Genomic DNA, 13281 nt, shown 5'->3' on the forward strand with positions numbered 1-13281 from the left:
TGCCAACTAATTTTTGACAAAGGCACAACAGCAATTTAATGAAAGAAGAATAGCCTTTTCAACAAATAGTGCTCGAGCAATTGGACATCTGTATATAAAACAGTCAACCTCTAAATTTTATACCTTATATAAAATTAACTCAAAATAGATGACAGATTTAAATATAAAAAGTAAAATTATAAAACTTTTAGAAAAAAATAGGAGAAAATCTTTAGGATCTAGGACTTGACAGTGAGTTCTTAGCCTTTAAAAAAATCCATTTGAGTATTTTATTCAAATAATAATGAAGTATTCAGAAAAACAAAGAATTATCAGCAGTCACCATGTGCACATTGACTGCATGTCCTGGATTTTCTGATTCAGTTTCTCTTTCAATTATTTTATTCTACTTTCCCACTAGGTGTCTTATGCCTAGAATAAATGCACTGCATTGTTCCATATAATTATGGGTTATACCAATTTTGAACCTAATTGAAAAAGGAGGTAAAACCTAAATAACTAGATATTTTTAAAATCTAAAAAATATTTTGAATAGACATATTTCTCCAGATTTGGTTTCAAAGGCAGAAAGAGAGTGAGACAGTCATCATCATTACCAAATAATACATGATAACAGACGTCTTAAAATTATCCAATATTGATTGGAAAACGTTTTTTGAAAGGTACAATTAAGCTACTCAAATGTTTGAAGATTTTCATGAGCTAAATTTTAGTGCTAAGAGCAGGTTGTTGCATTTAATGTTTAAAACAGATATCTTCTGGAAGGTAGGATGATGATTAAGGGATAACATTAGCTTTAGGAGAAGAGATTTTAGTATAGCTGTTCCTCAATTTATGATGAGATTAACCTATCATGAAGTCGGAAAATTCTAAGTCAAACCATTGTAAGTTAGTTTTGGCCACCACAGCTATTTTTTTTTTGGAACATTTCTGGATTTTTAAAAATTAACAAATCAAAATTGTATATTTTGATCACGTACAACATGTTTTGAAATATATAGACTTGAGGGCACGGCTGAATTGAGCTAATTAACATGTGCATTACCTCACCATTAGCTTTTTTTTTTTTTTTTTGTGGTGAGAACATGTAAAATCTACTCTCTTAGCAATTTTCGAGGTCTTTTTTTCTTTTTAGTTCATACATTTTCCTAAAATACTCTTGGACTACTTAGGGTTTTATCCTTCAGGTGGAACTTAGCAATTCTTTTTCTCATGGGGTTTTTAATGAAACTAACATTATAAATAAAACTTTGATGAAAACAAGTTCCTCTTTTATCTTATTAATATTTTTCAATTTGTACATTTGCAAGCATAAAGTATCTTCTTTCACGTGTTAGGGGAGATAGGGAAATCTGGAGTTGGCAAGAAGCAATTAAATTCAGAATGTCCTGTGTAAATGATTTACCAACTGTAGTGCAGATTAACAGACCTGCCTGCCATGGGATGCTGTTTAGTAATCTACGGTCTTTGAAAGTACTTGCCAACACCTGGTTCTAAGAATGCATCTTGATGTTTCATAGTCTAGCGGTTACTCCAAGGTTCAGCACTATAGCCCACAAGCCAAATATGCAGCCTGTTATTATAAATAAAGTTTTATTGGAACATAATCATGTTTATTAATTTGAATATTGTCTAAGGCTACTTCTCCACTACAACGGCAGTTTGAGTAGCCACAGCAGAGATTGTATGGTTCACAACGCCTGAAATATTTTCTGTCTGACCCTTTGCATAAAAGCTTTGCAGAGCACCACCTACCCTCCATCCCCCATCTAGTCAAAGACAGTGACTGGGTTATCTCCTTGGGTTACTGAATCTGGAATCTGATACACTTTGCAATTGCAAGGATTAGTGGACAATGGAAGTCCTGTGGGCTCATGATAGAGCTTTTTGATTTGTTTTCTTTATTGGAAGGTATTTTGTTTATATAATAAAAACTATAATAAAACACAATTATAAAAATAAAATTATTTAAAGATTAATTATAATAAAAAATTAATGGAGGTACTGTGTTTATAAGAAAGTCATTTTTTGTAAGCTATCTAAAGTTGTTAAAACTAACTTGCAGTATAAAAACCATTTAGGAATATATGCAGGTTAAATGCTACATGCTTTAATTATCTCTAAAATTCTTGTTCCAAAACTTTCTTAATTTCAGAGGAAAAATCTTAGCAATTCCTTTATTTTTGGGGCTTTAGGTCTGTGAGTTGGCGGTAATTCTGTGTCTGATACTGTGTTACTATTCCCTAGTTTTGTTGGTGTTAGGCCAGTGAAGAATGGGGCCCAATTGGCAACTCGGCATACCTGCTGCCTGCTGGCAGGCTTATTAAAGCACAGATTGCTGGGCACCACCCTCAGAGGTTTTGATTCACAAGCATAGATGAACTCAAGAATTTGCATTTCCAGGAAGTTCCCAAGTGACACGTTGATCCCAATGCTACCCTTGAGAACCTATGTAGTAGATGATTAGCACTGCCATTTCCCAAGCTTGGGGTTTGTGAAGAAGAGTTATTACTATCCCTGTTTTATAGATGAGGAAACTGAAGCAAAGAGAGACTTCAGTAAATTGCCTGAGGTTTCATAGCTAGGAAATGGCGGTGTTGGGATTGGCTTCAAACCCAGGCAATCCACGGGATATTTTAGAGTAAAAATAAAAATGAAAACCACTACAAGAGAAACCACTACAATGAAAACCACCACACACAGTGGTGTACTGGCAAATGTTTAACAATCAGCTCTTAAAAACAAAACAAAACAAAACAAAAAGCCCAGATTTGAAGCATTCACATGGCATAGATACTCCCACCATGGTCTATTTCAAGGTCCCAGGGGAATGTCTTTGAAGCCCTGAACTGGGGAGAGATGCACATAGCTCCTGAGCTAGTGCAAGCCAGCTCCAGCTCACTGCTAGATACGTGCCAAGGTTACCACACTCCAATTAAATGAGTTCACAAGGCTGCAGAACCTGGGACCTGGCAGTGGATTCTCAGTTATGTCAGCTGTTCCTTCTCTCATGTAACAATGAATGAGCAATAATTCAAACCAACACTCATGCTCGAATGCCCAACACGAGTAGAATTTTGGACATCCTGATATGTGGGTAATGGCTTGCATAAACACTGCTATTCTGGAGGATGACAGGTTTTCAAAATTCTGCTTAAGATTCCTGACCATGAGATGTTGTAATTAGATAGTATCTAGTAAATCAGGTGCCAGGTGCCATAATTCTGTGTGGCCGGGCTAACCCATCAGTGGTGTTTTGAAAGAATTAATGCTACTGCATCTATTTCCTATTCCTAATGTCCCTCAGGCCCCTATAGGACTGTTAGCAGTCTGGCAGGCCTTTTTTTAGGACAACTGAGAAATTTTATCTTGGGAATGTTGAACCTTGTACAGTCTTTCTCTCCAGCTCACTATTGAACAGATAGGAAACTCCAGTCTACAAATCATGTGGATTATTTTGGGTTATCTTTAGGCAAATACAGTAAAATTAAAGAACTAGGCTGGGTACAGTGGCTCACGCCTCTAATCCCAACACTTTGGGAGGCTGAAGTGAGAGGATTGCTTGAGTCCAGGAGTTCAAGAGCAGCTTGGGCAACATAGTGAGACCACCATCTCAAAAAAATTAGAAAAGAAAAAGAACTAATATGAGGGTGGATATCTACAGTCTGCAAGCACAATCAATGTTATTTAATGGATATAATGGAAGATTTAAGTCTTAATTAAAGTGATAAGCTCAGTAAACAACCTGAATGGCTTTTGTGGCTCATGACATTGGACTATGATGAGAAAAGTGACATACTCCCCACCTTCATGGATCTTACAGAATCAAGTCAAATAAATACAGTGCAGTGTATGTTCAAAAATATATGTATGTGTATGTATAGAAGAAATGCAGATTGGAGTGACAATTCTGTCTAATAGGTTGGAAAGATTTCATAAAGAAGATGAAACTTGACCACAAAATAGTATAAAATTAATGCCTGCATATTGTAGAAGTCATAATAGCTGGTGATTCAGGAACTTTTTATTGTAGTAAAATATGTAGCATAAAATTTATCATTTTAACTGCTTTGAAGTGTCCACTTCTGTATCATTAAGTGCATTCACATTGTTTGGTATCCATCACCACCATGCATTTCCAGAACCTTTCCATCTTTCAAAGTGAAACTCTGTAACCACTAAACACAACTCTTCCCATTTCCTCCTCCTCACAGACCCTGATAACCACCATTCTACCTTCTGTCTTTATACATTTGACTACTCTGCATACCTCGTATCTCATATAAGTGAAATCATACAGTATTTGTTTTTTTGTTCTTTTGTGCCTAACTTATTTCACTTGAAAATGATGCCTTCAGGGTCCATCTGTGTCATTACATGTGTCAGAATTTCCTTCCTTTTTAAGGCTGAATAATATTCCATTGTATGGATATAACCCTTTTTTAAATATATTCATTCATTCATTGATGGACACTTGGGTTGCTTCCGCATTTTGGCTACATGCTGCTATGGACATGGTTGTACAGTATCTTAGCCTGTGATTTTAGTTTTTTTGGGGCATATACCTGAAAGTGGAATTGTTGGATCATATGGCAATCTATTTTTAGTTTTTCGTTTGTTTGAGATGGAGTTTTGCTCTTGTTGCCCAGGCTGGAGTGCAGTGGCACGAGCTCAGCTCACTGCAACCTTCACCTCCCAGGTTCAAGCAATTCTCTTGCCTCAGCCTCTTGAGTAGCTGAGATTACAGGCAAGTACCATCACATTCAGCTAATGTTTTGTATTTTTATTAGAGATCTCAGGTGATCTGCCCACCTCTTCCTCCCAAAGTGCTGGGATTACAGGTGTGAGCCACCATGCCCGGCCTATTTTTAGTTGTTGTTTTTTTTTTGCCGTACTGTTCTCCACAGCACCTACATCATTTTCTGTTCCCACCAGCAATGCACAAGGGTTGGTTCAAGGACATTTTTAACCCAAGTCATTTTGTCTGCTTTAGCCAACTCCTCAGAATGCCTCGACTCAGTGCAGAAATGGTTGTTTTGACAGCAAATTGCTCCAGAGAACAGGACATGTACTGTTGAAATCATATAGTGCCTTAGTAAGAATTTGTACACACCTAGGGATTTATGAGTCATCATTTAAGGTCACAAAGTAGGGCAAAATATTTTGTTATGTCTTATTGTTGCCAAAAAGTCTTAGCACTGTGCTGACAATTGGTATCTGTTAGCAGTCATTGGAACCATATTTCCCAGTATTATTTTTCTGTTAAAATATGAGCTATGACATTATCTAATCTTTCTTTCAAAACATGTTGGCAAAGGCCAGAAACCAAGTGATGAATCAAAAAGTGACTGACAAGTCTTGGAAAATTATTACTGGTGAAATGATCACTTACTATGCATTTAAGGTTTTTCCATGCCTTTTCATGGCCTTGATAGCTCATATCTTTTTTGCACTGAATAATATTCTTACTGATATTTTTAAGATCCTTTTTGTCATTGCATAGACTAGTTTCTAGAATTCTTGTCTGTTCCATTTGCTTTTCCTGACCCTGTACTACTACTATTAACCAGGGAAGCTGTTAAATAGCTTTAGTGTGTGATAAGTAAAGTATCTTTCATTATTTTTTAAAATATTCTTTGTTATTCTCATATGTTTACTCTTCCAGATGAACTTACTTTTTTTCTTTCTTTCCCTCCTTCCTTTCTTTGTTTTGTTTCTTTCTTTTCTTTCTTTCACTCCTTGTGGAGCAAAGTTAACCCATAAGCAGTGCATCCAGAGTAGCCCAGATGAACTTTAAAATAATATTGCCAAGTCATTAAAAATCCTGTTATGATTTTGGTAATGATTACATTAAATTGTGTCAATATGAGAGTAATAAATGTTTTACAATATTTAGTTCACTGTAAAACTTACTTCAAATACAAAATTCAGATGTAGAGCTAAACAAAGTAAAAGACATGATTCCTTCTTCATTCTTTCTTTTCCCTTTTCCCACCCATCAGGTTTGATGGCTGTCCACATCAAGGATGAGGATTTGTCTTATTCATTTACTTAGTAAGGGGCCTAAGAAGAGTGGAGAGAGATTAGAGGCTTGATCAGTTGAAATCAGGAAACTTGCATCTAGGATTTTCTAATGAGGTTCCTCCAAATTCTCTGTAAATAGTTATGCAAATATTTAAAAAGACAAACTGTCAATAACCCAAACACTAGCTTCAAACAGAATAATACAATGTCAAACTATAGAGGACTAAACCCTAATTTTATGAAAGCTATATATCTCAAATTGAGGAAAATCTAGCCAAGTTTTGATTATGACAAACCTTATCTTCACTTACAGAAAAGGAGTTGGCTTTTCTTACAATTTGTCCTCACACTTTGAGATCCCTGTAGGTCCCAATTAGAAAAAGTGGCAGCATTCCAAGGGATGGGCAGGGGGTTCAGATGTTCCTCATAGACAAGGAGTGACACTCCAGGTGGATCACTCCTTTATTCCTTTGCTTGGGACTGTGGACACACATTCTTCTTAGACCATAGGGTCACTCTCAGGGTGTGCTTAAGTTATTGCTGTCAGATGTATCTGCCATACAGAGGGTAGGGGAGGCAGGATGAAGGTCTGCTTGTTTTGTCTGTTTACGGTGGGGGCAGCGGGGACAGGGTCTCGCTCTGTCACCTAGGTGGGAGTGCAGTGGTGTGATCTCAGGTCACTGCAACCTCTACCTCCTGGGTTCAAGTGATTCTTGTGCCTCAGCCTCCCGAATAGCCGGGATCACAGGCGTGTGTCACCATGCCCAGCTAATTTGTGTAGTTTTAATAGAGACAGGGTTTCGCCATGTTGACCAGGCTGGTGTTGAACTACTGGCCTCAAGTGATCCTACTTCCTTATCCTCCCAAATGCTGGGATTACAGGCATGAACCACCACACCCAGTCCCATTTTACTCTTAACTGTCACTTACAGACTGTAGATTCCAGCGTGATTTAGAGAAATGTAAAGGGAAATGGAAATAGAACTTTAAAAGGAGAATTATATCTTTCAAATTATTGTCAAATATAAAAGGCTATTAAAACCATATGAAGGTCAGTATGCTGCAAAAGCCAGATTACCAAGCAAAGCCATCAAGCATTAAAGGAAACAAAGAAGAACCAAAAAAATAGGAAGTACAAAATGATATGGCAGGGGTAAGATCAATTATTAGTTATAACATTAAATAGAAATTGGAAATACTTCACTAAAATTAGATTTTTTGAACAACTCAACCTGATCATTACTAGAGGGACACATAATATAAAATATACAGGAAGTTTAAATGGGAAGGATGGACAAAGTTTATTTAATCACTTGCAAGCGGAAAGGGAAGAGATGATATCAGATAAAGCAAAACAAAAAGTATTAAAAGGAATGAAAAGGGTCATTTTTATAATGATCAAAACTAAATGTATAACTATTACAGACTCTTTTGTGATAACTCTCATTGTTCCAAAATATACCAAGTACAACCTAAATGTCCCAAAAGAAGAATGGTTAAATGTGTTGTGGTATATCTGTGTGGTAGTCTTATTTGTAATGGTTAAGAATGGTATTGTTGAAGTTTCTTTGTTTATCAAAAAAGCCATTAGTGATATATTGTTGATCGAAAAACCATACTGCAGATAGTGTGAATATTATTCTTCTACTTTGATTAAAGTAGAACCAAAAATGTTAACAAGGGTTATCTCTCAGTGATGTAACTGGAGTCAATTTAAATATTTTCAACTGTACTTTTAATCTTTTCCTATAGTTTATGTAGTAAATTATCATTATACCCAAATATCTACTGCCTCGCCCACTGGGAGAACTATAGTTTCATGCATCATTGACTCACCTAGGCCATGTGACTCGTTTTGGCCAATAAAACGTGAGTGAGCTAACCTGTACCACCTACAAGCAAAAGCTCTAAGAACCATCCCATGGTTCTGCAATGGCTCTTTGCCCTGCCTCTCCTGGGGGCTGTTTGTTAAGCCTGGAATGAAGAGGACTCAGGGTAGGTCTGCAGCTGACCTAAAGGACATGTAAATAAGCTAAAAATAAACCTTTCTTGTAAGCCTCTTGGAAGCAGAGAGACGGGGCCCTAACCTACTGGTGCCTTGATTTATCAGCCTTCAGGACTGTGAGAAAGACATTTGGGGTTTGGTTGTGACACATTGCAACTTAGCCCAGGGTAAGTGGTCCCCAATCTTAAGTGTTTTTCTGGACACATACAATTTATGATGCCTTTGAACAGCAAGTTCTAGAAGTCTTCCCTACCAGCTTTTGCTTTAATTAGGTCCCTGGGTCATAAATCTGAGATTTATGCCACTCAATGAAAATGCAAATGTTACAGCACTTAGCAATACTTGTAGTGTTCCGACTGTTACAAAGGAAGAATGAGACAGAAAAATTAGATGTTCAGCTCTCTCGTATTGCTGTTATTTTCAGTCACAATACTTTTCTCATTGAGTATAGTAATTATGTTGGTGTTGACTTTAAAATTTATGGCCTTTCTTTGGTTTAGAATATTGTTTAGGCAATTTCTGAAAATGTTCTTTCATAGAGATGACTTTTTTTATGTTATAGCAGTTCCTACACTCTAAAGAATAACCTTCTCTCAGAGTTTAGACTTACTTTTATAATGCATTTGAAAAAGAGCAGGTGGTCAAACACTTGATTGAAAATTGGTTGGAATAATCTTTAAAGGGCATCTCATTCAACTTTATATTAAGTACTTGAAACCCTTTCTGTTAAAAAAATAACAAAAATTCATAGAAACAACAATAATAACCTCAAAAACAATTCTTGGAATGAATTAAGTTCTGTTACTTTTTCTTCATTTTGCTATTATTCAACATATTTAAACTGTAGTTCAACTGAAATGTTGCCCTTTTATCATAAACAAGTTATCCTGAAAATGCCATTTTAAATTAAAACAAAAATCAAGGTGTTAGCATTGATGTTAATGAAAAAAGTACAGTTTTTTAAATGAAAAAATCCAGCAGAGGAAATATACCTTGGATTGAATTTACTTCCAAATGGATTTCAGTTTAATGAGTTAGGTTGTTATAACCTCATCCCTTGGGAGCACTTGAACGCATCACAAAAGTACCTCCTTTTTGGCTCAAGAGTCAGTATCTACTTGTAAAACATCTGGGACCAGAAAACTAAGTACTTCAAATCGAGGATCCGAGCAGTGTCTGTACGTTCTGTTTGCTGGCACCACAGCTTGGAATCAGAAACTTCACTCACTTATTAGAATGCCTTCATAAAACAGAAAGATTAGATGATCATCTATCAAGTGGAGGTTTATTACTGCCTTTTGCCAATAATGAATGAAACTATCTCTAGCTCACCGAAGAGATATACAGCACTTTCCATTTCTGTTTGTCCAAAGGCTAGTTTTGTTTCAAGAGAAAGTCTCCCAGTTTGGAGGGAAAGTAGCTTTCATTTTTCCTGCGGTGACAGTGAAGTTGAAATTTTAAGACTGGATTACAAGTTCTATTCACTAGAATGTCCAGTTTTCACAGCTTATAAAAATTCCCCCTATAATTATTGGGATTGTTCTTTGAGGTATTCTCTATAAACAGGTGACCATTAAAATCCTGAATAACACATTCAGGGTGACATAATCCATTATTAAAAATATAACTATAGGACCATATAAAATTTCATTTACTGGCACATGTGAAATTTACATGATCTTAAAGGATCTGATTAATATATCTATATCATTACCATAGTCTATTAAACATTTACATCTCCAGCCTAGATTTCCCTGAGCTCCAGACCTACATTTCCAAGACTTTGTCTCCAATTGAATGTCTTCAGCAATGTCTCTAACCACAGTCATGACTTTCCCATGGATCTTGGATTTCCTTTGACCATTTCTTGCTCAGAATGCCAGAGACCTGAGATTTAGCCTCAACCCTGCCTCCGCCACCATGTCCAGTCACAGGACACAGGACTCAGTGTTGGAATTTCTGCCAGCACTCTCCCATCCTCTCCTGAGTCCTGATTGGGCCCTCCTCATCTTCTTTACTTCCCCACTTGGAGTCTCCCCACAGCTGCCAAAATCACCCTTTAGTAACACAAATCTGGTTACGTCTCGATGGCTTCTCATGCTTATGATAAAAATCAAAATGCCAATGTCTTAGTCCACTTGTGCTTCTATAACAGAATACCCAAGACTGGGTAAGTTATAAAGAACATAAATTTCTTTCTCACAGTTCCAAAGGCTGGGAAATCAAGGCACCAGCAGGTTAGGGCCCTGTCCCTCTGCTCCCAAGAGGCACTTCAAATGCTGCATCCTCTGGAGAGGAGGAACCTCATGTCCTCATATGGCAGGAAAGCAGAAGAGAGAGAACCCACTCCCACAAGCTGTATCAGTCAATTCTCATGCTGCTAATAAAGACATACCCAAGAGCACCTAATTTATAAAGGAAAGAGGTTTAATGACTCACAGTTCTGCATGGCTGGGGAGGCCTTAGGAAACTTATAATCATGGCAGAAGGGGAAGCAAACACTTCCTTCTTCACATGTCAGCAGCAAGGAGAAATGCCAAACAAAAGAGGAGAAAGCCCCTTACAAAACCATCAGGTCTGACCTCTCGAGGACAGGATGAGGATAACCGCCCCCAAGATCAAATTACTTCTCATCTGGTTCCTCCCATGACATATGGGGATTATGGGAACTACAATTCAGGATGAGATGTGGGTGGGAACACAACCAAACCATATCACAAGCTGTTTATATAGTGGCACTAACCTAGTCACAAGGGCTCCACCCTCATGACCTAAACACCTCCCATTAGGCCTCACTTCCAATACTGTTGCATTGGGGTTAGGTTTCTAACACATGAATTTTGGTGCACATATTCAGACCATAGCAACTGTCGTGGCCTACAAGGTCCTGCAGGGACGGGTCTCTGCATTTCTTTGACCACCATATCGCCATATCTCTGACTCTAGTCATATTGGCTACCACTCATCTGTTGATCATGTCACGCCACACACCCTGGTACTTAGTAAACTGCTCATTCTTTGGACCTCAGCTCTAACTCCCAGATCCATTAGTTCACCTCAGTCACTGTCTTCATAATGCCCATATATCTCCATCTTGTTTTGTTTATCTGATTCAGTGTCTCACCCTCTGGACTGAAGTTCAGGTCTCACTTTTTTGTGGCCTAAAAATTGATTTCTGTTTCCTGCTAGCAGCTTTCCTTCCCAGCCTGTGCTAACAAGCCTACACAAGTGTTCTGGTGTTCTGTACTTCCTCCAAGAAGATATTAGCATTAAGATGAGGGCTAGAATGTGACCTTCTTCTTGTAAGAGGATAAAGTTCACTTTAATTGTCTATCTTTTGGGAAATATCATTTTTTAAGCTTTTAATGTTATACCATAGTGCTTACCTTTTAACATTTTTTAGCATAGCTGTGTTGGAGACAAGGCCAATTTAAGAGCTTCTCTCTGACACAAGCTTTTAACCTTAATACTAACAATGCAAACCTTCCTTACATGAATCCAAGTAAAAAAATTGAAGTGGCTGTTGGCTGTGCATAAGTGAAGGAACTCCATTTACCCCTGCTCTAAGATAACCTGTCAATCTGTAGATGTTTGCGAGCATGTTGGTTGTTGAGAGTCACATGTAGGCATGCTGTAGTTTTGAGGTACAAATAAATGTGGATATATGTATTCCTTGATCCTTCACAAATGCTGGATCACAGGATGCACACAATGTGTTAACTCTTTTGTAACTGACTACTTTGTGTTGGATTAACCGTCACATACATGACATAGCTAAACTAAACTGAAGACAAACATGGACCGAGCTCTTATTCCAGTCCATTGGGTAGGAGAGATTACGTTTCCAGAGGAGAATCTGGCGTCTTTGGCATCAGGGTCTCAAATATAGCGTTATAATCTGCTTTAAAACAAAGAAAATGCAAGAGGAGAGAATGTGACTTTAGTACATGATTTCTTCCCGTTTTGCTTGTTAACAGTCCTTTTTTTTTTTTTTTTTTTACATACTGACACTTTCATCTTCCGCCTTAAAATCTAGAGGAAGAAGTATTTCCTAATGTGTCAGAGTTCCTCCTCTCACTAACACAAATTAATATTTCATCCTAAAGATAATGATTTTAATTTGACTTTTAATTACTTATATGAGGCTTGTTTGTTTTGCTTTTAGGTGGTTTGGACACCCTCAATATTGCCTGCTTTTTTCTAGTCAAACCTGATTCATGAAATGGAATGAAGCTGAAAAATCATCTACTTCTTTGTTTGTGGATTTGAGAGAAGATTGGGATGGTCTTAAGTGCATAAAACGAGACTCTAACTGCAGCGATGAGTTCAGATGAGAAGGGCATTTCCCCTGCTCATAAAACATCCACTCCAACCCATAGAAGTGCCTCCTCTTCAACATCCTCCCAAAGGGACAGTAGGCAGGTAAGAGAAGAGCATTAAGTGCCTTTGGTTGTTTTATGCAAATGCAATACCACTGAGATAGGATGGGGTTGCTAATTAATTCTGAAATTTTGTTGTAAAGTCTTTTATTCCAAGTGAAAAATCGTCATTTTCTGTAGGTACGTTCATTGATGTCATGAAGCTCCCACTCTTGCTTCTCTGTGATTTAGGACTCTTTTTTAGAAGGCAGACACAGAAGGCTGGTAGGGTGGCTATGGGAAGGCCTGCCGTCTTTTCCTCCCTGCACCTGGAGGGGGAGCCAGCATCAAGAACTTGAACACTCTTCTCTTTGTTCATGGAGGTGGAAAGGGAACTATGAACCCTGCAAAGGACGTCTTCCTATAAGGCTGTCACTGGGCTGCCAAGCACTAACTCTGTTTGGTATTTTGTGGAATCTGGTAACAGCTAGATTCAGGAATTAGGTTACAGATAAAATTGTAATACCAGGAATTAAGAGCTGTGAGAACCCAAACAATGTTTACAGGCAACAGAGAAAGTAAATGGTTATTACTTAATCATGGTAGAAAACACCCATGGTCCCATTTGAGCCAATTTTGCAAGTTATTTTTGTTATGTCATTACTGTTGAAGTGGCGATTCTGCTGGCAGGGTTATGTGAGCCTTCATCGTATGAATGTTCTTCACTGTCAGAACAGGTTGTTATTTCAGCCAGCACAGGTCTGAGCATAATTATTTTCCATCATAATTTGTCTTGTGATAGTATCTTCGTTGTGTAACTGGAAATTCCCAATAAGTAGGTGTTATTACCTTTTTATAAAAGCTTTCCGTTTTGGCAACTTTCAATTAGTGAGC

The 13281-nt window shown here is 37.6% G+C and overlaps 1 protein-coding gene across 29 annotated transcripts in view; it reads left to right on the forward strand.

Annotated features, from left to right (window-relative positions):
• Positions 1-13281, forward strand: part of OSBPL6 (oxysterol binding protein like 6) — a 206716-nt gene that overhangs the window by 99754 nt on the left and 93681 nt on the right. For 22 of the 29 annotated variants that reach the window (XM_031008818.3, XM_055380296.2, XM_055380311.2 and 19 more), the window contains one exon: positions 12195-12451. In XM_031008818.3, coding sequence (XP_030864678.1) covers positions 12350-12451 — 102 coding nt within the window. In that variant the 5' untranslated portion in view covers positions 12195-12349. The remainder of the gene's footprint in view (positions 1-12194; positions 12452-13281) is intronic. The other 7 variants (XM_055380308.2, XM_055380313.2, XM_055380294.2 and 4 more) reach the window with 1 other exon arrangement.

Source organism: Gorilla gorilla, chromosome 11 (assembly GCF_029281585.2).
Source record: "Gorilla gorilla gorilla isolate KB3781 chromosome 11, NHGRI_mGorGor1-v2.1_pri, whole genome shotgun sequence".
In the NCBI taxonomy this organism is placed as follows: Eukaryota; Metazoa; Chordata; class Mammalia; order Primates; family Hominidae; genus Gorilla; species Gorilla gorilla.